The 24,568-nt window shown below is 42.5% G+C and overlaps 1 protein-coding gene across 1 annotated transcript in view; it reads right to left on the bottom strand.

Moving 5' to 3' along the window:
• The window catches only part of ADCY10 (adenylate cyclase 10), a gene marked incomplete at both ends in the record, with an annotated part of 95,449 nt that extends 75,315 nt beyond the window's left edge, over nucleotides 1-20,134 (bottom strand). The window contains 10 exons of the mRNA XM_079725009.1: nucleotides 1,660-1,736; nucleotides 2,761-2,879; nucleotides 5,078-5,269; nucleotides 8,300-8,388; nucleotides 12,106-12,202; nucleotides 14,492-14,697; nucleotides 17,571-17,714; nucleotides 17,915-17,953; nucleotides 19,195-19,299; nucleotides 19,984-20,134. Of these exons, the coding sequence (XP_079581135.1) occupies nucleotides 1,660-1,736; nucleotides 2,761-2,879; nucleotides 5,078-5,269; nucleotides 8,300-8,388; nucleotides 12,106-12,202; nucleotides 14,492-14,697; nucleotides 17,571-17,714; nucleotides 17,915-17,953; nucleotides 19,195-19,299; nucleotides 19,984-20,134 (1,219 nt within the window). The remainder of the gene's footprint in view (nucleotides 1-1,659; nucleotides 1,737-2,760; nucleotides 2,880-5,077; nucleotides 5,270-8,299; nucleotides 8,389-12,105; nucleotides 12,203-14,491; nucleotides 14,698-17,570; nucleotides 17,715-17,914; nucleotides 17,954-19,194; nucleotides 19,300-19,983) is intronic.
• Between the last annotated feature and the right edge of the window lie 4,434 nt (nucleotides 20,135-24,568).

The following is a 24,568-nucleotide window of genomic DNA, read 5'->3' as shown; positions in this document are numbered from 1 at the left end:
TCAACTACCCAGATTCAGCCAATGGCTATTTAAATATATATAGGGAGTTAACTCATTTAGCCACCTGGAAGGCTAAGGGGATGATCTGCTCAGGGATAGCTGGACCCTGAATATGGAGAGGATTCTGTTAAGTGGGATGGTGGACAGGGCCTGAGGGCCCTCAGATGAGGTATACTTGGTCTTCTGCTACAAGAGAGATAAGCAGAAGCTTGTGCCTGGAACAGTGATCTCCAATTGGGTCTGCATGTTCCTGTGTATGAGCCTTCATTTAATTTTTTAAGAGTGAGTAAATGGGGCTGGAAGGAGTGTGTGTGTAGAACTGGTTTAGGGGATATTGTAAGAGGTAATATACTGTAGTGCACAGAGTCTGAAACCAGGTTATGCAGGTTTGGATCTCAGCTCTACCTCTAACTACTATATGTAAATTACTTGGGCAAGATACTTGAACTCTTCCATGCCTCAGTTTTCTAATCTGTAAAATGGGGTTGATAATAGTACCTCTCTCAGAGGGTAGTTTATGAAGATTAATGAGTTAATACACATAAAGAACTTCGAGAAGTGCCGGGCTGCTAGTAAGCCCTCAGTTAATACTACTACTAATTAGGTATTAAATGTTGCACTTTGACATAAACTTGAATATTCCTGAGTAAGACATTCATTTTTTAAAAACAGTTTATTATGGGGAAATTTGACCATACAATAAAGCATGGTATCATCAATCTATATACCCATCACCCAGTCCCCAAAACCATTAACCCGTGGCCAATCCCGCTCCATCCCCATTCCCATCCACTCTCCACCCTGTATTATTCTGAAGAAAATCTCAGACGTCGTATCATTCCAGACATAACTATTTCAGTTTTATATGTATTCAGTATTTTAGATGTATTATTTCTGAACATTTAAAACCGTAATAGGATTGAAGAGGAAAAAGCAGTGAAATCTTAAGATAACACCTACTTACTATTTCCTTTTGAGATTAGTACTATTTATCAGTAATGCCAATATTCATAATTTTTAAGAAGCAGTCCTGGGGCTTCCCTGGTGGCGCAGTGGTTAAGAATCCCCCTGCCAATTCAGGGGACAGGGGTTCGAGCCCTGATCCAGGTAGATCCCACATGCCACGGAGCAACAAAGCCCATGCGCCAGAACTACTGAGCCTGCGCACCTAGAGCCCGTGCTCCGCAACAAGAGAAGCCACCGCAATGAGAAGCCCGCGCACCGCAACAAAGAGTAGCCCCCGCTCGCCGCAACTAGAGAAAGTCCGTGCGCAGCAACGAAGACCCAAAGCAGCCAAAAATAAATAAATTAAAAAAAAAAAAGCAGCCCTAACCTATCCCAGGAATTAAGAGGAGTAACTGTTTAATGTGAACAGAAAATTAACATAAAGGCCCATCGGCCCACGAGCTTATGGCCCCCCATGGCTCCCCTCCAATGACTGCATATTTCTTATACTCAATCATAGCCCCAGAAGTGCATATTTGCAATCATTGAGCTGTCCAGGGGCAAAGCTATATGGCTTGGTTCCATCTGGAAGACTGCAAACTTTCTGAACGCAGGGCCCACATCTCACTTATTTTTGTCCTTCCTCCCACCAAGCCCAGTGGCAAGGCACAGTGTTTGCTGAAAGGAAGATGGAGATAAGTGAGCCCAGCACACCTGTGTACTCGTGCCTCACAGAGTGTCCAACGATTCCGCAGAAGACAATCCCGCTGGCCACGCCTATGGAAACAGTGCTGGCTCCAGGCAGAAAGAGATTTGTGAGGAAAGAGAAAAAGACAGTGAGCACAGAGAAGGCAGGGAGGGTGGGGACAAGGTGATGAATGGGATGGGGGAGGGGTGGGAAAGGATTTTCAAGAAATAACTCTCTTCCCTTTGTAGTTAGGTTAGGGCAATTGTACATGGCCTGGAGAGGTAAAGGAGGGGCAGTTTGTGACAGAGAACTGAGTTCTTAGAAGAGATAACTCAGTTCACTTTTCTGCTACTTTTAAGTATTCATCTGATCTATTTTTCTGTAAAATAAGCTCATCACCCCAAATGGACTTTCAGTATAGAATGACTTTGAGTTAACAATTTTAACTATCTTTTGTGATTGCTAGAAAGAACAAGGTCATTGTTGTGAAAGGAAGTAACTCAGTGTGTGGCATCAAAAGCTAACTTTGCTAATGCACACAGATGACTAGAGGCTGAGAAGGTGGAATATTTAGGGCAAGGGGTGGTACCTGTTAGAGTAGACCAGAGTGGGCTGCAAGTAGGGTCACTGGGGTGCTCAGTCTGGGGGAGCCTGAGGGCACTGGGCTCTTGGACAGCCGGGGTTGAGGATGGTAAACGTTATCTTGACAGTTTTACTCAGTGGATCATCTTGAGGCCAGATCAATATATAGATTTCCAACCCAAGGACTTACTTTATCTCCTAGTTATTAAAAATCAACTCAGGTCTCCAACATAGTAGCGAGTGTGACCTCTACCAGAAAGTAAGCCAGAATAGAGAGAGACAACTCAGTTCGACTCTCTCTGGTACATTTGGACTTTTTGGGAGTATCCTTTCTCCACCTGGCCTTGACCATCCCCCATCTGACTGAGTCAGGGCTGGGTTTGCTCACCCTACCTGTACATTAGATGAGTAATGAATGCAGACATAAGGGCACCCAGGCAAGAACAGCCTTCTCCTGCCTTCCTCTTCCCTGACACTTGTCCTATCTCCCCATATCCTACAACAGGGTCAGGGACCAGACGGAATCAGGGTCTGGAAACACTCACTGGATCTTGTGGCCGTGAGAGCAGAAGTCAAATATATCCACAGCACTTTCCAAGGCATGAGTGACCTCATCAGGTGCCTTTTCCCCGGGAAAACCAAAGACACAGAGAAAGGAGCAGCCCTGTGAGGGAGAGAATCAGCAAACACAACTGGTGGACAGTCAGCTTTAAACTGGACCAGCTAGAAGGCCCAGTGGAGGGTGGGCAGCAATTTTCACTCTCTGAAACAAATGTCATCATGATTTCTCTCACACCCATTTTATTTTTAGCAAACTCCATGTAACTTCTAGTGCATCATCAACAGTAGGGCTTGAGCCTGAGAGGGGCTTGTTTTTGCTCCAGAGATAGTGGGTTGTACTGAGCTATTTGTGTGCACCCTCCTCTACTCTCTCCTGTGGCCAAGGTCTTGGGCTGCAAGGCATTAAGTTTAAGGCCAAGAAGCAGCACAGAGCAAAAGATACCAGCTCTGGAATCAAGAAATCTGTGTTCTCAGGCCACTTCCCAAGTGTAGAAACTTGGACAAGTCAATTACACTCTATGAACTTCAGTTTATGAATCTGAAAATGGGTATAACCTAGACTTGCTGAGGTTGGTTTGGCTACTGAAAATATTAATATATATACATATTCGCACATATATACACATATACCTTATAAACTCTAAAGATCTTTTCAGATATTGTTATTATTCATTTTTCTTAAGGATAAAGGCTTAAGCTGGGAGTGGTTTTTCTCACAAAAAGTTAACTCTTTCAAGCAGAGAGTAAACTCTAAAACTTGGCACTTTTAATACCAGTCCCTTAAAAAATGATCTCAGATGCTGTTTTCTGTAAGAAAAGGGCATAATGAATAAAGCCCAATGAGTTAAAAATTTGAGTCTATGTATGTTATATCCTGATAAAATGCAAAAGAACAGTAAAATGCCTCAATTTCTTCAACCCTCTCCAAAAAGCAGCTGACCAAGAATAAAATCCTAATTGGCGCTGGGTTCTGTTGTGATGTGCGAGGGGAGCCCTGAATCCAGGTCTGTGAAGAGACTAGAGGGCAGCCCCTTTGGGGCCACTGGTGGGTCTGCTTTGCCTGGAAATTCTGCCTAGTGGCTTGGGAAGGTCTCACGCTGGCAGTGAGACTAGCATCTCTCATCTGCTGAGTGCTGACGTGAACTAGGCATTGCAACAAGCGCTTCACACATATATTTTTTAAAACTTCCAACAATCATTTGAGGCAAATGCTCTCCCCATTTAAATAATATCCCTATTTTTATTCAGGAACAAACCAAGTCTCTGAGAAGTTCAATGACTTGCTAAGGTCACACAGCTGGGAATGGTTGGAGCCAGGAACTGTCTCTCCAGGACACCGAAGACTGTTCTCTTAGGTTCTATGCTCTTTTCTGATGATACTCATGAATGAATATGGAAGAAAGTACTAGAGCACACTGTGCTGGAAGGCCCCACTCCCTCAGAAGCACAGAGTTTATTTTTCCTACAAAGAATTTGTTCTTTCTGCCTGGTTCTGGGACAACGTGTGTGAGTCACCCATCTTTGCAGCCCTAGCTTTCAGTGGCTATGAAATGCTCAATAAATGCTTAGTGAATGAATGAGTGTGGGGCAGTAATTGAGTGCCCTGCTCTTAAGATACAGAAACACCTGAGATGGGGAGTCAATTCTCATGAGCACTTCTGTGATAATTTATCACATCATTTTCCTCTGAATTGAATATGAGCAGATTGAAAACACTGAGAGCTAGAGGTGACACCCACCCCCCACCCACCCCAACTGATTAAGAAACTGAAAGGGGAACTGGAAGTGTACATACGGCAGGTGGAGATTATCGGAAATTACAGCTTCTGGGGTATGATGGTTACTAGAAACCTGACCTAAAATCTCTGGGAGATGCATTATACCCTGGGTTGCAGATATACGTATGTATAGTGAAAGCTAGTTGAACACAGTGGTTAAGAGCACAGATGAAGAAGGCACATTACCTGGGTTTGAATCCCAGTCCACCATTTAATCTCATCTTGTCTCAGTATCCTCATCTCTACCTAAACCTCCTCATCTGTAAACTGGGGACAATAAGAACAGTACCTACCTCTTAGCGAAGCCATGAGGAGAAATGAGTAAAATATGTAAAGTGTGGAGAACAATGCCTGGCACACAGTGAGTGCCATATCCACCATGTAAGCTGTAATTATAACTATGAATAAAGACTGACAGTTCTAGGTTAAAGGTGTCTATTCCCTCCCTCTCCCCCGTGTCCATAGACATGAATGCTAACCTTAAATTATTGGTAGGTTCCCACACCTTGAGTGGGAAATTTACCTTGTCAAACATGAAGACTTTGTTGATTTGGCCTCGGAAGACCCTCAGGACAGAATTAATGTGCACGCAGGCATCCTGGATGGCTGAGCCTATGACTTCTGCTTTGTCTTGGTCCTTAAACATCAGGTTCACAAACACGATCGTCACTGGGCGAAGCTCAGACAAATAACCCCGAAGCTGTTTGTCATCAATCTGCAATTTAGAGGGAAGCTTTCCTTAACATGTGTCCTTGGCAGTGGATCTTTCCTCCCAATATCACCCCTACACCCAAAATTATCACTGGGATAGAACTAGCCTTTTGAGATTCTCTAGGGAAGCTGAAGTTATCAAAGTTGGGAGGTACAACACAGAGGAGGCAACCCAAAGTAAAAAAGATGGAAATGGAATGGCCTATCAAAATCTCTTCCAATGAGAACCTACACACCTGCTCATTTTTGGCCAGACACCACTCCCTTGCCCCAACTGCTAGCTCTCTCATGCCAATATGAGCCATCACAATAAAAAAAGGACTGCTCTTCTTTTGGCTCCCTTACGATGTAGGAATAAGCATAGCATGCTATGTAATTCAACCTTATATTTTCATAGTAAGGTACCTTCCAGAATATTTTCATATTCTATCCTATTTTATCCTCAGATGAAATAAAATCAGCATTATTATGCCCATTTTACTAATTAGATAACTGAGAGATGGAGAAATAACATAATTTTCCCAAGTCACATGGGGAAACAGTAGCAAACAAAAATGCAAATCTACAGACTTCTAGTCCAACATTCCATTTATAACATTCCCCTGCCTCTTGGGGTGGTATATTTCATTCAGCTCCCATCTTTTCTCTAAGTCTATCCACAACAGGCACAGGGAAAGGAAAGGAGGGTGTTCCCAAAGTATCCCTGCCTATATCATCAGCCCTGAATTTTGTTAATTAACTGCATAGCAAACCAATGGGGGAGAATCACTGCATTTTTTTCTCCCCCAAATAGCACAAAAGTGTCAAATTCCCCATTGGCTATATGAAACACATCTTCTGGATGAAAGAGGAAATTGTGTATAGGGAATCTTGCAGCCAGTTGTGTATAGGGAATCTTGCAGGCTGAGACAGTCCTGGTTTCATGTAATTTGAGACTTTTCATAAAAGAGAATTTAATAATTTCTAACTCACCAATATGATAATTTTCTGAGTTTTCAAATCAATTTCTTAAATGAGTATCAATAATTAATATTAAATATATAATTTAAAATATGTTAAATAAATAAATTAAATAATTTAAAATTTATTCTATCAGGCCATGTGTTCTGAGTTTTGGTTTGGAAAATGTAACCACATCTCTGTTCTTTTTTTTTTTTAAACATATCTTTCTATTATATGCCTACAACTCTCTGTTTTGTTTTACCTTGAATTTTTAGGGGTGCTTTTAATTTTTTTTATTATTATTATTTTTAAAATTTATTTTATTTATTTATTTTTGGCTGCATTGGGTTTTCATTGTTGCACTCAGGCTTTCTCTAGTTGCAGCAAGGGCTACTCTTTGCTGCAGTGCACAGGTTTCTCACTGTGGTGGCTTCTCTTTGCTGCAGAGCACAGGCTCTAGGTGTCCGGGCTTCAGTAGCTGTAGCACACATGCTCAGTAGTTGTGGCTCATGGGCTCTAGAGCGCAGGTTTAGTAGTTATGGTACACAGGCTTACTTGCTCCGCGGCATGTGGGATCTTCCTGGACCAGGGATCGAACCCGTGTCCCCTGCACTGGCAGGTGGATTCTTAACCACTGCGCCACCAGGGAAGTCCCCACATCTCTGTTCTTGAAGTGCAGGGACAGGCCTTGGTAAAGCTGTAATATGTTTCTCTTTTGCCTCCTTTCAGCCCCCTTAGCTGTTACATCTTCAGCTGGTGTTCGTCATTCCTACCCACAATTTTCACAGTGACTCACGGAGTCTCACATATCCCATTCCTGTAGACCTTGCTCTCAGCTGGTAACAGCGGAAGAAGCATAATGTGTTATATCTCTTAGAGGGAGGGAGGGGAAGAGGGGGTGGCTCTCTTGAGCTTCAAAAACCTTGAAGAGTCGAACAATTGCAGCCACTAAAGGTAGTGTTTCTAAATTGAGCAGAATGTGGAGGGGTGCATTCTGATAGCTCTTCAACCCACACTGTGAAGGCAGCTGCCCACTGATCAGGCTTGTCCTACAAAGATTTCCTCTAGGGCACAACTGCATTTTGATGGGATTAAGAATTAAAACAGCCATATATTAGAGGCAGTGTATAGCCTGTGCAAAAAATGTAGGGCTCAGAGAGAACAGGGTTCAAATCCTAGCCACATTTCCTACTTTACAACCTCAGGAAATTTCATGGCATCCTCTGGGTCTGTTTTCTCACATATGAGGGATAAAGATATCTGCCAAGGATTGTGAAGAATAAATATATGAAAGGGTAGAGGGACTTCCCTGGTGGTGCAGTGGATAGGACTCCGAGCTCCCAATGCAGGGGCCCTGGGTTCAATCCCTGGTCAGGGAATTAGATCCCACGTGCATGCTGCAACTAAGAGTTCACATGCCACAACTAAGTAGCCCGCCTGCCACAGCTAAGACCCGGTGCAACCAAAAAAATAATTATTTAAAAAAAAAACGGTGAACCACTTGGCTATAGATGTAGTTCAGATATATGTAGGCTATAAAAAGAAAGAAAGAAAGAAAGAAAGAGTAGAGTGTCTGGCATATGGTGAGTGCTCAGAAACAGTTATAATTTGCACAGATTAATGCATTTGAGAGAACCTAGATCTAAGCAAATGCAAAGGGAAAACTTTGGGGGCTGGAGGTAGTTCTGAGAGTTCTAATTATCTGTATTAACTTTCAAAGCTTAAGATCCAATTCAAGTGACTTAAGAGAAACAGTATCATTCCCTTGATGTCTTTCTGCTATGTGGCCTATAGAAAGGGTAACCATATGTTCTTATATGCTTGGGACAGTTTCAGCTTGCCCAGTTGTGTAAGGCAACACAGTCCTAGTTTACGCCTGTTGTCACAGTGTAATTATGAATAATGCCCCTTTAACTCTTAAAAGTATCCTGATGTGAACAATAAGCTTTTCAGTCACCTAGGCATGGAGAATGTCAGCCCCACCTCTTTTTACTTCAATGAAACATTTTACAAGCTACTGATTTTCTTGATCTTCACAGCTGTCCAAGATCCCTGACACACCAAAAGCCAATCAATTAAAACATGAAAATACCTGTTTCGATATGCTTTCCATCACATACTTTTGTAGGGACAACTCCAGTTCAGGATTGGACTCCAGCATGCAAGCAAGCCTCAGGAGGTCTAAGAGGGCAGAAGGAGGCGCAGGCTCAGAAAGGGAAGCTTGGCTCTGCAGTGCTAGAGAGAGGCACCTCCCAGTCCCCATTCCCTTGGGCAGTGGTCTTCACTGTTCAGTCAGGACACTCTGGGCTACCTAGTGGCCAAATAGGGCCAAGGGAAATCCAATGAGAAGTTCTCAGAAGTCGTGGGTTTCCCAAAATTCAGTTGTGTGTAGCTCAAAACCCTGTTCTAATTGTCATCACGCTTCAGAACTTAAGGAGACTTTCACCTCCATACTTGGCCTAAAAGTCTTGCCACAGGTGATGGGAATGGAGAGATGAGGGAATGCCAATGGAGGACAATGGTGACAGAATGTAGGGGATGACAGAGTTGAAAGAGCAGCACAAGTAAGATTCAGGACACTGGCTTCTGATCTCAGGTTTGATACCAACTCACTGTGTGACTCTGGACAAGTCGCTTCACTGCCCTGGTTGACTCCTACTTCCTTGTCCAGGGGGAAAAAAGCACTGGGGTTTCATTATCTCTATGGTTCTCGTTACTGTAATGGTTGATAGTTCCATACTCTAAAATAGACTGATAGGAGGTGGTAAGAATGAGCTTGAAGAAATCAAAAAATGAGGGAGAAAGAAAGGATGATAGGCTTTTAGCAGGGAATAAAATAATGATAATGTGAAAAAAATAGTTGAAAAATAACAATGGAGTCTGAAAGGGATACAAATTAAGAAGAAAATTTAATTTTAAAGTCTTTATGGAATATATTCAAAACCTAGTGTATTTAAAACACCATGCTAGGCACTGTGTGGGGAAAAAAAGTCATTAGGAAACTTGGACTTTTTCCTGGAGGCACTGACTTATGGACATTTACGTATAATATTTTTAGAGAATTTAAACAGAAAAGAGGCCAAATGGGCTAAAAGATTATAAAGACCAGAGAGATTCAGAGGAAGCAGGGGCCTAGACAAACTGGTTTAATCTGAAAAGGGTTCAAAGGAGAACTAGGGATTTTACTCAGTCTTGAATGACTTACAGCTTTTTCCTAGAAGGATTGAGGAGGGCATTCCTAGCAGAGGGAACCAAGTTGGTTAAAGTCAAGAACGAGCACAGTATGTTACTCTAGCCTGCCTGGAGCCCCATGTGAATATTGGAGATTAACAAGAAATGACATTAAATAGACTGTGGAAAAAGGCAAAGAACTCAGGAAGAGAGCAGGAGTTGTAAAGGTCTAGACCATTAAGGTGGTAATGGTTATGGAGACAAAACTTATAAAGAATTTGGCTGGTTTTCAGTTTCTGGTACCTGAGAGTAACTTCTAAATCTTTGGGATTTCCCAGTTAATAGGATTGTCTCTGTTATTCACTGTGGGCCCTTTGGACCACACCTGAATTTATGCTAATGAGATGATTCAGGATAGGGGTCTATCTGGAAAGACCAAGCACATGATAAGAGGGTTGGGGCTTTGAGCCTGGTGATTAGAGCCTGACCTCCAGGACTTCTGAGGAGGGAATGGGGACTGGAGATTTAGTTCAATTGCAAGGTCAATGATTCAATCAACATGGCTACTTAATTAAATGCCAATAAAATCTCTGAACCCCCAAAAGCTTGGGTGAGCTTCCCTGGTTGGTAATCATACCTTGATGTGCAGGGAGAGTGATGTGTCCTGAGGATACAGAAGCTTCATGTTTGGGACTCTCCCAGACCTCACCCTATGTGTCTAGAGATAAATACAACACTGGTCTTCATTTGTATTCTTTACACTAAAGCCATCATTATAAGCATAGCACTTTCCTGAATTCTGTGAGTTATAGTGAATATTGAACTATAGTGAATTATTTATTGAACCTGAGAGCACTGTGGGAACCCTTGGATCTGTAGCCAGTTGGTCAGAAGCGCAGGTGGCCTGGTGATCTCAGAGCTTGCAGCTGGTGTCTGAAATAAGGAGAGTCTTATGGAGGACTCCACCTATCTGTGCTAACTCCAGGTAATTAGCACCAGAATTGCACTGAAGTATTGCAGTGACCAAAATAAGGCCAGAAGAAGCTCTTTATTGAAGGCATCATTAAGATCTAGGAGTTGGGATGGGATACAAGTCAAGGAGTGTCACCAGACTTTCTCCATCTTTGGAGCTTTTGGGTTCTTGGCCTTTCCTGGTCAATTTTCCTGCAGTTCCCCTCAGTGTCCCTCCCACCCCATTACCTACTGCAGTTTTGTAAAATTACAGTCTACTATTTGTGATGTTCAAAATATTCAAGACCTACACATAAATGATGAGAAAGAAAAATGATTCAAAGATATTTCTGAAGTTTCTAGTTTGGATGAAGAAATGGTTTTTTGGGAAAGATAAGTAGCATAGAATTTAGACAATGTTGAAATAAATTTCTAGGCCCAAGATGGAGCTGTTCCCTGCCCAGGGTGCCATGTCAGCAAACCAAGACTTAGATAACGTTTGTTTCCCTGTAAATGCTCCTCTTAACCAGAAATGCAATAATCTAGTCAGCCAATCCCCAAATGCCAAGCCAACTCTGGGCCTTCTCACCCCAAACAAGACTAACTATAAAGGGCTTCCCTGGTGGCGCAGTGGTTGAGAGTCCGCCTGCCGACGCAGGGGACACGGGTTCGTGCCCTGGTCTGGGAAGATGCTGCATGCCGCAGAGCGGCTGGGCCCGTGAGCCATGGCCACTGAGCCTGCGCGTCCGGAGCCTGTGCTCCGCAACGGGAGAGGCCACAACAGTGAGAGGCCCGCGTACTGCAAAAAAAAAAAAAAAAAAAAAAGACTAACTATATGACCCCAGCCAATCAGATATTTTTTATTTGTCTCTTCCTTTATTCTTTACCCTATAAAAGCTTCTTGCCCTCCGCACCATTTTGCAGAAGACTGTCTACTTCATGAAGTGTTAAAGTTTGTTTTGTATCACCTAAATTGTCCTGCTTTCCTCACCCTAGTCCCAGCCCTGTGGAGTCATGGGGAAATCCAGCATAGATGAATGGTTCCACAAAAGGTGGGTAGAGAAGACCAGACAGTCAAGGACAGATCCCTGAAATCATCAACATTTAAGGAATAGAAAGGGCACTGAAAATGGGTAGTTTGAGGGGTAAAAGCAAAACTAGGAAGGAATATTCTTGAAAGCAAGGAAAGAGGAGAAGGTAGTATCCAGAAAAAGAGAGTATCTAAAGCCAAGCACCTAGTATGAGGCCTGAAGAGAGGTCAGCTGGTTTGGTAAGTTGATGGTTATTAGTGACCTTGACATAAACAGTCTCAGTAGACAGGAGAAGTGGACAGAAGCTAGATGTCAGGGGCTCAAGACTGACAAATAGGTGAACACATGCCCCCTCACCTCCGAGGTGCATGTAATCAATGCTTATTAGGTGAATAAGTAAATGAGAGGATAGAAGAAAAGGCAGAGACATACAGATTACTATTCTGAGAAGTTTGGTGGTGAAGGTTAGAAGGGAAAAGTAGGGTTCATAGAAGTTTTTTTTTTTTCTTTTATCATGGAGAAGACTTGCAAATGTTTGGACGATGAGGGAAGGAGTCATTGCCAAGGGAGAGGTAGAGGAGCTGAGGAAGGTTGTGGGGAATGGGAAGGACGTCCCTTTTGTGTGCTGCTGGGACTGGGAGCTGTACTGAGGAGGCCAATCACTTGTAATGGAGCCCCTGGCATTGGATAAGACCCTACTGACCAATTGTAGAGGCAAAGGCTTTTGTCTATAGAGGGTACTTACTTTTGCGGTCACTAGAAGGATAATAATCCATGAAAGCCATACACTTTGTGAAAAATTCGTCAAAGTTAAAAGAAGGGGGTGGTTTTAAGAAATTAACCTAAATTGAAAAAAAAAAAAAGAGAAGTTTTTGGTTATTCTGAGGACTGTCTGGTCCTTTGAATGTAATTTCTCAACAGAAAGGGCAGGGTGTATGCTTTTGAATATCCAGGACATGATAAACAGAGACTAGCATACTTAAACAATGAAGAGCTTTATTTGCCTGTGACTACATTAAAAATATCTCTGATTGGTCATTAAAATCTCAATCTTTGGTATATGGGCTTCCCTGGTGGCGCAGTGGTTGAGAGTCCACCTGCTGATGCAGGGGACACGGGTTCGTGCCCCGGTCTGGGAAGATCCCACATGCCACGGAGCGGCTGGGCCCGTGAACCATGGCCGCTGAGCCTGCGCGTCCGGAGCCTGTGCTCCACAACGGGAGAGGCCACAACGGTGAGAGGCCCGCGTACCGCAAAAAAAAAACCCCAAAAAAACCCTCAATCTTTGGTATATACACAGAGGACCATTCCAAGGGGCTGACCTGTATACTTTTCCAGTCTTAGAACTTTCTTCTTCTTTTTCTTATTCTTTTATAATTTTTAATTCAAATAAATCCTGGTTAAACTGTACATCATTTCTCACTTACAAGCGTAAAAAGACAAAGGGTGCTAATGTCCCAAAAGGTATCAAGAACAGCACCAGTAATAAGATTCATATCAAACCATGAACCCCAAGATATGATACATGGAGAATGGCACAACCTCGTTTCTGTGACATTCTTGCCCCCCAAATGGATAACCTTAGTCCAATAATGAGAAACTATCAGGCAAAACCAGACAGAGGGACATACACTAAAATAACTGATTAATGCTCTTCTTACATGTCAAGGTCGTAAAAGACAAGGAAAAACTAAAAAACTGTTTTAGAGATTGCAGGAGGCTAGGTAAAAATAACAAAATGTGGTGTGAGATCACGGATAGAATCCTGGAACATTCCACTGAGGACTTTAGTGGGAAAACAGGTGAAATCCAAATAAGGCCTTTAATTAGTGAGTAGTATTGCACCAATGTTAATTTTCAGGTTTTGACTATTGCACTCTGGTTATGAAGAATGCTAACATTTGGGGAAGCCGGGTAAGGGATATATGGAAACACTCATATTATTTTTGAACTTTCTTGTGAGTCTAAAATTAATTTTAAAATTAAAAACAATTTTTAAAAGTATACAGAATGATTGAAGAAGATGGGGAATGGGGGGCATTGCTATCACCCAGCTAGGTCATGCAGCTGGGATGTGTATTACTGGGAGAGTGAGTGGGGGAGGGCTGTGAGGGTTGTAGACTGATGCATACCTAGTACATTGTGTGTGGGGGGATGAGGAGGCTCTCATTTTTGCCTGCAATTCCATGTGTTCACCATCTTTTCTTTCCATCTGCCAAGCAGTCTCATTCTTGGTTCATCTAGCAGCACAGCTCTGCCCCCTTTCTCTAAGTGGCTATATCCCAAGGACAGTTCTGCTTATAGTTGGTCTTCAACTTAACTACAGTGCTTTCTACTAGGCAGGGCCACAGGAAAAGTCTCTTCCTTCACTAATCTTTGCTGCCCCTGCTCACCTTCAATCCTCACCCTCGGTGATTCCTCACCCTGAGTTAGGAGAGTGTTGAGTAGAGAACCTGAAGGCCAATGGCAGCCGTCAAAACTACAACCCTCTGCTCCTAGGGAATAGCCAGGAGACTCTTCCTTTCATTAAGCAAGGGCACTAGTCCCCCCAAAGGCCTCCATACCGAAATTCCACCTCCTTAGTTACCACAGAGAAGCCTGATCATTTCCTCTTGAACTCACCAGCCTTGGCTCCTCCCAGAGGAGGTGTTCTGGACCAATACTTTACTTATTTATTTATTTATTTATTTGGCTGTGTTGGGTCCTCGTTGCTGCGCGCAGGCTTTCCTCTAGTTGCAGGGAGCGGAGCCTACTCTTCATTGTGGTGCGCGGGCTTCTCATTGCGGTGGCTTCTCTTGTTGCAGAGCATGGACTCTAGGCGCCCGGGCTTCAGTAGTTGTGGCATGAAGGCTCAGTAGTTTTGGCTCACGGGCTTAGCTGCTCTGTGGCATGTGGGATCTTCCCGGACAAGGGCTCGAACCCATGTCCCCTGCATTGGCAGGCGGATTCTTAACCACTGTGCCACCAGGGAAGTCCCTGGATCAATACTTTTTAATCTAACCCAGATTGACCCCATCCAAGTCTCCAGCCTGGAAGTTTCATGGAACCAGTGGCTTCCTAGTGGCTTTTCTGACAGGAGGCCCCTGGCACAGACTGGCAGAACTTTCTGCAAGTGACAGGATCACACCTACCTTTACTGCTCTCTGATCTGGAATCCTCTCAATTTCAATCATGCTCCGGTCACAGAGCTGCCAGCAGTTTGGTGATAGAATGACATCATTCATCTGGGCCATGTTCTGCGCCAGGCGCACGTCATCCACCGCCTGACCAATCACTAGAAAGTAGTTTTGAGTTTCATCTCCAAAGACCAACATGGTGATGTGGCCGGCAGCCAGGCCTGGCAAGAAGGCAAGCAATGGATTTGCATGAGAAGTTCTGGCTTAGTCCCCAGCAGCATGGGTTCTTGGACAAATCAGAATCTTGAGCATCCCAGAGCAAAATCTAGTTTCTAAAATTTTACATGGAAATCAGAGCAGTCTATTCTGGGCCTGGCCCTTCCCAAACTCCTTTTCTCCCAAAGCTAGCAAGTTACCTACTTGTTTTCACCTTTCTATGACATTTAGCTCCCTAGATGGCCCTATCAGTCCCCAAAGTTATTTTATCTTTTCTTCAATTTATTTATACTTTGACTTATTTACACTTCTTATTTATACAGAGGACAGTTTTAATGATTTCTGTTTGGGAACAACTTGCATTTTATCAGAGATTGAGGGTCTAGCTGAAAAGAAGCACTTAGGGTGAAATTTCAGGCAATAGCCAGAAAAGAAAAGGTAGGGGAAAGGAACAGGCATTTTGACCGTCAAGTTCTATCCCAAGAATGTGTCCTCCAGTTGTTTTCAAGTTGGGAGCTGAAGATTTTGGTAGCAAAGCAACAGAAGAGAGAATGTTGTAAAATATGACATGTATACAAAATGTATGTATACATGAACTGTAAGTGATACACAGTTCTTTTAAATGACTATAATTAACATAATCAAAGTTTGTTTTTTATCTTTGCTCTCTGCCATGCTGATTTGTCAAAGCTGATTTCCCCTGATATATACATATGGTTTGTTTTCCCTCTGAAACATACTGATGCTTAGGCTCACTAAAAGAAAAGTTATTGCATTGGAAATAAAACCAAAAATAAACAAATGGGACCTAATCAAACTTACAAGCTTTTGCAAAGCAAAGGAAACCATAAAAACAAACAAAAAACAGAAAAGACGACCTACAGAATGGGAGAAAATATTTGCAAATGATGTGACAGGCTAAGGCTTAATCTCCAAAATATACAAATGGCTCATACAACTCAACAACAAAAAAACAAACAACCCAATCGAAAAATGGGGAGAAGACCTTAAGAGACATTTCTCCAAAGAAGACATACAGATGGCCAGTAGGTGCATGAAAAGATGCTCAACATCACAAATTATTAGAGAAATGCAAATCAAAACTACAATGAGGTACCACCTCACACCAGTCAGAATGGCCATCATTAATAAGTCTACAAATAACAAATGCTGGAGAGGGTGTGGAGGAAAGGGAACTCCTACACTGTTGGTGGGAATGTAAGTTGGTTCAGCCACTATGGAAAACACTGTGGAGGTTCCTCAGAAAACTAAAAATAGAATTACCATATGACCCAGCAAGCCCACTCCTGGGCATATACCTGGACAAAACTATAATTCAAAAAGATACATGTACCCCTATATTCATAGCAGCACGATTCACAATAGCCAAAACATGGAAACAACCTAAATGCCCACTGACAGATGAATGGATAAAGAAGATGTGGTACATATATACAATGGAATACTACTCAGCCATAAAAAAGAATGAAATAATGCCATTTGCAGCAACATGGATGCAACTAGATATTATCATACTAGTGAAGTCAGAAAGAGAAAGACAAATACCATATGATATCACTTATATGTGGAATCTAAAATATGGCACAAATGAACCTATCTACAAAACAGAAACAGACTCATAGACATAGAGAACAGACTTATGGTTGCCAAAGGAAGGACTGGGAGTTTGGGATTAGCAGATGTAAACTATTATATATAGGATGGATAAACAACAAGGTCCTACTGTATAGCACAGGGAACTATATTGAATATCCTGTGATAAACCATGATGGAAAAGCATATAAAAAAAAGAATGTATGTATATAAGTGACTCACTTTGCTGTACAGCAGAGATTGGTACAGCATTGTAAATTAACTATACTTCAATTTTAAAGATTTAAAAACAAATGAAATTAAATTTAAAAAAAAGAAAAAAAAATTTACTGGAACCACTTCACTTCTCTAACAGCCAATCAGCATACACATGAAGGGTCCCCATCATTTCCAAGAAGGATTATATGTCAAAACTCTCTAGGTGTTAACTTGGAAAAATAAGATTCAGTATTATAACAACTTTGATTATTTTTTCAACAGAAGATTTAACTAATTTGGAAATTCTGAATAACCTAAAGAAAACTGAGAAGCAGTTAATTGGATAACTTCTGATCTTCTCATCATCTCTGATACTCGAGAATTATAAAGTTTACAAAGTTTAGTTAGGCAAAAGCTAACACCAACAGCAACAGCTGTAACTCATCATTTACACTTCTCAGAATCTCATTCCCCACCTGTGAAATCCTTTGATGCCTGTACCTCAGGACTGTGGTGAAGTGGAAATGACAAAGTGTAATGTCTGCAACACAATTGGAAATATGTGTGATTGTTATTGTACGTGTGAATTTAAGAAGCCCTCTATTAAGTGGAGCTGTGTTGCAGGTTGAACTTGTAAGCTTTTCTTGGACATGATTCTTATGAAGTGGGGGAGGACCAGTCTTACGACATTGCTGAATCTATGTAATCACAAGCTGCTCGCTGTTGTGCTTAATGATACATATTGTTGACAGAAGCAAGACCTAATCATAATAACAGCAATAGTAACGATAAAGACTATTTTGTGGAGTGGTGTCTATGTGCCGGGTACTATACTAACCACTTAAGTTTACTTTTTTGTAAGAGTCTCTAGGGTAGATATTAGTTCTCTTAACGGATAAGTGAGGGAACCAAAATTCACATTCTGGTTAACCTAATCCAAAGTTCAAGACAAGATGGTGGACCTGAGTCACAGTGTTCTACTGTTTTCTCTTTAGCGGGGAGATGCCTCAGGAGTCAGGACCTATATCCAAACTGCTATAGCATCTCTTCTTTCTCAAGAGCTTACCTATCTTGACTCGGACATCCAGGCCTTCTTCAGACTCCTGGGTCTCAAACAATCCATGGATCTCCAGGCTACATTTAATTACCACCGTGATGATGTTTTTCAGTTGCCTCCGCTCCACCTTCCACAGGGCTAGCAGCGCATCACCTTGAAAAGGAAGACACACCGGAGGTCCTGCCCTGCCCTGGGGGTCAGTCTATTTTGTATGAAATCTGTACAGAATTACACTTCAAACATTTCTCCACCCGGTCTGCTGGCCACTGCTTTCTCTGAGATGCCTCCTTTGTCAGAGCACAGGCCCCTTGGCATTCCTTTCTTACCCCTGCTATGTCGGTAAGCCCCCATACCTGCAAATTTTAAGATGTCTCCTCCAAAAATCAACACTTCTGAGGAAAAAAAAAAAGAGAGAAGGTAAAATCAAACTCTGGTTTCTTTCTTTTAAATTATGTAAGTTTCAGGTGTACAGAATAACTTTGATTTCTTAAAGCTAATAAAAAGAATCTACTCTTCAACAGTGGGATAGAAATTAGGTCAAGAGAAGAGCAATTCAGAGAATAGGTTTATACTAAAGACGTCATCTCAGACAAGGCACTTAAATCCATTTGAGTCTGTTTCCTCAACTGCAGAATGAGAACAGTGAACTAGATTATGTACCTGCTCTGTTTTTGTGAATGGGAAAAGATAGGAACGAAGACGGTGGGATTGCTGAGGAGGCTTAAGGACAGCTATCCTACTCCCATGATAATGGGATGTTCTTCCCTGATCTATGTATGTTATGAGCAGGGGCTTGAGTGAGTGTGGGTGAGTACAGACATGAGTGACAGGGTTCCATAAGAACTGAAAATCAGAAAAAAAACACAACTATGGTCAACTTGGGTTTTGTTTATTACCAATTTGCATTTTGTTTACTTAGGCTTTCTGACATAAATGGACATTTTTCCTCTTATTTTTGCATCATTGCAAATTTGTTGAGCACCGCTGTGCTGAGTGTAATGCAAAAAGGAATTAGATACAGTTTCTGCTTTTAATGACAATCAAATTTTATCTAGTGGGTGATATTAAGATATTACTAGGGAACTCAGAGCCTAATAATAGACTAGACCTAAGATTTACCTTAATAGAATAAATCCTTTTCTTCATGAATAGTTTGAATTAATAATGCAAACAAGTTGTTAGGCAGAGGTTGAAAAGGAGACCAAAGTTGCAGTCAGCTGGAAGTACTTCAGAATCCATTATCAGGACACAAATTACTGACAAGTTGATTATAAATCACTCATCTATTCATACCATATTCTCTTAATGACTGTGTTTGAGTTATACTGATGCTAGCTTTTTGGAGTTATTGAATATAACTAAAAGAATTACTACTACAGTTCTTTTAAAAGTAGTCTCTAATTTAGTTTTGTAACTAATGCAAAACTAATCCCTCAAATAATCTGTGTTAATGAGGTTTGATTGCATTCCTTCATTTGTACTGTATTATATTGCAAAAAGACTAGTTTCATACACATTTCATGGAGACAATGAAGAATGCTAAGCAACAGTACTTTATCAGGTTATAACCACCAAATACAGAAAAACAATGAATTGAAATATGCTTAAGTCAGAAACCTATGGGGACACTTACTCTCCACTATTGCACTTATATAGTGGTTGAGGATCTCCACCAACTGCTCAGCCCCTCTGTCCATGTACATGGCTGTGCTGAACTTCTCAGTCATTGCAGTAAAACCTGTAACAAATGTGCAGCTAGTTTCCCTGGGTGCTGGGAGGAACCAAACAGTCAGGAGAAGAGGACCACACTGGTGAGCAGGGGGCCTCAGCTTTTAAGAACTGGCAGGGTTTCTCTTAAATGATCTATGTGTCTGGTCAAGTGTCAGATATTGGGCCTTCTCTATTTATTATTTTAGGGGTCAGGGAAAGGCACCAGATAACTCTTCCCTCCTAATTTCTCAACTTGTACAGGGATGACTGCAATTTCTTTAACTGGATATAGAACTTCCATTTCATGGCAATGAAAACTCATAAAATTCAAAGACTTCTGAAGAGGTGGCAAGTTTCCTGTTAAGCTGTAAACAACATCTGGAGAGGCCATTTTCTGAGGTCAATTTTGCCTGGGATGCTGTGGGGCATGGGGGGTTGAGTCAGTTGGGACAGGGCCATTGGAGCCTGAAGTTCCAGGCCTGTGACGTGGACATCTTAAAGATTTGCCCATTACTGGACATGCTGGGTAAGGGAAGAAGAAAGGGAGCCAGGTCCACAGGTTATCCCTCCTCCCTCCAGTTTTCTCAGTAGGAATATTTGCAGTAACAGCACAAAAACTCAAAAATGCTCCCCCACTCTGCAGTCAAGCTCTGCATGTGATTCCGATTCAAGCCTGTTGTTTCCCCACATTAAACATTCCTTTTGCACTTGCCTGAAATATCAACAAACATCAAGACTCCGTCAAAATAATCCACAGAAGGTCGCTCTGGAGAAAAATCTCCATAGACAATGAGGTCCGGTAAATGAGCTGCTATTTTGACGATGGACCGATCCTGTGATTCATGTTCTCTTCGAGTGTTCATGTTAAGGCAGATGTTCAGGATTGTATGGTCACCGCAGGCAGTCCCCAGATAGACCTTCTGGAAAGCAAAGCTGAGAATGGAGGCAATCTGACTTACATTCATTCACTCACTTTCTTATTTCTTTCTTCCCTTTTGCTTTGTCTAACCTGTGGACTGCTTATTTAAGTGGTTGAGGTGATAACGGCTGAGTTGTTGACCATGCATTTGCGTGAAGGGGTGAGCCCTCAGGGTACAAGTGCTATGGTAGAGGGGCCAGTAGCACTAATCCCTCCGTCCAGGCCCCTCTTCCTTCTGTCCACATGTCCCCGCTTTCCCTACCTCTCCCTTTTAATCTCTCATCTTTTCTCTCTCCTTTTTGAAAATTAAAAGAGAAAGTGTAGACATGAGTTTATGTTTGTGAATATTTATATAAAGGTGAGTAGCAAAGTGGAGTATTATATATAAGAAAGAGATTGTTTTAAGGTATAGGCGTAAAGAAATAGAGGGAAAGAATTAAAAGGTGTGTGTATGTGTAAGACTTTAAACTGTAAGTGGGAGGAAATATTGAAATTTTAATGTGTTACCCAGTTAGCTTTGAGAAAACTAGGATTTCCTAAGGCATTCATTTAGCTGTTGCGGCTGATGAAATGATCATGCCTGAACGTTGTAAAAATCATGCTCTACCACCCTGAACAGGAATAGCATACCCAGTATTTTCAGAGCAATTCAAGTTCTTGGAATAAGTGATACAGATACTAAGTGAACTAAAAAAAAAAAAAAAAAAGGAGGAACTGATACTCATCAACATGGAGGACCTGGTTAATAATTTCAACCAAACATAGGTCATGTTGGGGTACATAAGAGTATTAGAAGGAATAAGTGAGTTAACATATATCTTAGAGTTCAGGAAAGAATTTTTTTTTTAAATCAGGGAAAACATTAGTATATTAGTATATTTAACAAACAAAAAAACCAAACCTTAAAATGGATAGAAACCTGTAAAAATGGGTACTAAATATTAAGTATTAGATAATCTTTAAAAGGAAAAACCTTGGTAAATGCAAATGTTAAGAAGTGAACAAAACGGAGAAGGAGAAGTATATAACTAAGGTTAAAAAAAAAAGAGTATCATTAAAACACAGCATATGCTAGGAACAGTCAATAGGTGACAAATACATCAAATAAAAAATTTCAGAGAGTGAATTTGATAAATGCTATATGAATTTATCAAAGAAGGGTGTGAGAATGCCCAGAATGAGCTGAGACTTAGGAAAAATGATGAAGTTAAGAAAACCCAGAGGGACTTTTAGGTTTTATTGAAAGCAAGGTAACACGTGGAACAACTCCTACAGAACACCTCCTGAACGCTGGCAGAAGACCTCAGACCTCCCAAAGGCAAGAAACTCCCCACGTACCTGGGTAGGGCAAAAGAAAAAAGAAGAATAAACAGAGACAAAAGAATGGGGATGGGGGCTTCCCTCGTGGCGCAGTGGTTGAAAGTCCGCCTGCCGATGCAGGCGACTCGGGTTCGTGCCCTGGTCTGGGAGGATCCCACATGCCACGGAGCGGCTGGGCCCGTGAGCCATGGCCACTGGGCCTGCATGTCCGGAGCCTGTGCTCCGCAACGGGAGAGGCCACAGTAGTGAGAGGCCCGCGTACCGCAAAAAAAAAAAAAAAAAAGAAAAAAAAGATTGGGGACGGGACCTGCACCAGTGGGAGGGAGCCGTGAAGGAGGAAAGGTTTCCACACACTAGGAAGCCCCTTTGCGGGCGGAGACTGCGGGTGGCGGAGGGGGTAGCTTCGGGGCCAAGGAGGAGAGCGCAGCAACATGGGTACGGAGGGCAAAGCGGGGAGATTCCCGCACAGAGGATTGGTGCCGACCAGCACTCACCAGCCTGAGAGGCTTGTCTGCTCACCCGCGGGGGCGGGCGGGACTGGGAGCTGAGGCTCGGGCTTCTGTCGGAGCGCAGGGAGAGGACTGGGGTTGGCGGTGTGAACACAGCCTGAAGGGGTTAGTGCACCACGGCTAGCAGGGAGGGAGTCCGGGGAAAAGTCTGGACGTGCCCAAGAGGCAAGAGACTTCTTCTCCCCTCTTTGTTTCTTGGTGCGCGAGGAGAGGGGATTAAGAGCGCATGCGCGAGGAGAGGGGATTAAGAGCGCGTGCGCGAGGAGAGGGGATTAAGAGCGCGTGCGCGAGGAGAGGGGCTTAAGAGCGCTGCTTAAAGGAGCTCCAGAGACGGGCGCGACCCGCAGCTAAAAGCGCGGATCCCAGAGACGGGCATGAGACGCTAAGGCTGCTGCTGCCGCCACCAAGAAACCTGTGTGCGAGCGCAGGTCACTATCCACACCCCCTTTCCGGGGAGCCTGTGCAGCCCGCCACTGCCAGGGTCCCGGGATCCAGGAACAACTTACCCGGGAGAACGCATGGCACGCCTCAGGCTGGTGCAACGTCACGCCAGCCTCTTCCGCCGCAGGCTCACCCCGCACTCCATGCCCCTCCCTTCCCCTGGCCTGAGTGAGCCGGAGCCCCCGAATCAGCGGCTCCTTTAACCCCGTCCTGTCTGAGCGAAGAACAGATGCCTTCCTGCGAGCTACACGCAGAGCCGGGGCCAAATCCAAAGCTGAACCCCGGGAGCTGTGCGAACAAAGAAGAGAAAGGGAACTCTCTCCCAGCAGCGTCAGGAGCAGCGGATTAAATCTCCACAATCAACTTAATGTACCCTGCATCTGTGGAATACCTGAACAGACAACGAACCATCCCAAATTGAGGAGGTGGACTTTGAGAGCAAGATTTATGATTTTTTCCCCTTTTCCTCTTTTTGTGAGTGTGTATGTGTATGCTTCTGTATGAGACTTTGTCTGTATAGCTTTGCTTTCACCATTTGTCTTTTTTTCTTAATAATTATTTTTTTATTTTAATAACTTTATTTTATTTTACCTTACTTTATTTTATTTTCTTTTTTCCTCTTTCTTTCTTTCTTTCTACTTTTTCTCCCTTTTATTCTGAGCCAGTGGATGAAAGGCTCTTGGTGCTGCAGCCAGGAGTCAGTGCTGTGCCTCTGAGGTGGGAGGGCCAACTTCAGGACACTGGTCCACAAGAGACCTCCCAGCTCCATGGAATATCAAACAGTGAAAATCTCCCAGAGATCTCCATCTCAACACCAACACCCAGCTTCACTCAATGACCAGCAAGCTACAGTGCTGGACACCCTATGCCAAACAACTAGCAAGACAGGAACACAACTCCACCCATTAGCAGAGAGGCTGCCTAAAATCATAATAAGTCCACAGACACCCCAAAACACACCACCAGATGTGGGCCTGCCCACCAGAAAGACAAGATCCAGCCTCATCCACCAGAACATAGGCACTAGCCCCCTCCACCAGGAAGCCTACACAACCCACTGAAACAACTTTAGCCACTGGGGACAGACACCGAAAACAAAGGGAACTATGAACCTGCAGCCTGCAAAAAGGAGACCCCAAACACAGTGAGATAAGCAAAATGAGAAGACAGAAAAACACACAGCAGATGAAGGAGCAAGATAAAAACCCACCAGACCTAACAAATGAAGAGGAAATAGGCAGTCTACCTGAAAAAGAATTCAGAATAATGATAGTAAAGATGATCCAAAATTTTGGAAATAGAATAGAGAAAATGCAAGAAACATTTAACAAGGACTTAGAAAAATTATATATGAAACAAGCAACGATGAACAACACAATAAGTGAAATTAAAAACACTCTAGAAGGGATCAATAGCAGAATAACTGAGGCAGAAGAACGGATAAGTGACCTGGAAGATAAAATAGTGGAAATAAATACTGCAGAGCAGAATAAAGGAAAAAGAATGAAAAGAACTGAGGACAGTCTCAGAGACCTCTGAGACAACATTAAATGCACCAACATTGGAATTATAGGGGTTCCAGAAGAAGAAGAGAAAAAGAAAGGGACTGAGAAAATATTTGAAGAGGTTATAGTTGAAAACTTCCCTAATATGGGAAAGGAAATAGTTAATCAAGTCCAGGAAGCACAGAGAGTCCCATACAGGATAAATCCAAGGAGAAACACGCCAAGGCATATATTAATCAAACAATATTAAAATTCAATACAAAGTATCTGAAAGAGAAATTAAGGAAACACTCTCATTTACCATTGCAACAGAAAGAATAAAATACCTAGGAATAAACCCACCTAAGGAGACAAAACACGTGTATGAAGAATACTATAAGACACTGATGAAAGAAATTAATGATGATACAAAGAGATGGAGAAATATACCATGTTCTTGGATTGGAAGAATCAACATTGTGAAAATGACTCTACTACCCAAAGCAATCTACTGATTCAATGCAATCCCTGTCATACTACCACTGGCATTTTGCACAGAACTAGAACAAAAAATTTCACAATTTGTATGGAAACACAAAAGACCCCGAATAGCCAAAGCAATCT

This window comes from Hyperoodon ampullatus, assembly GCF_949752795.1.
Source record: "Hyperoodon ampullatus genome assembly, chromosome: 2".
NCBI lineage: Eukaryota > Metazoa > Chordata > Mammalia > Artiodactyla > Ziphiidae > Hyperoodon > Hyperoodon ampullatus.
Note: the sequence above shows the minus strand (reverse complement) of the source record. Positions and strands in the feature narration are given on the sequence as shown.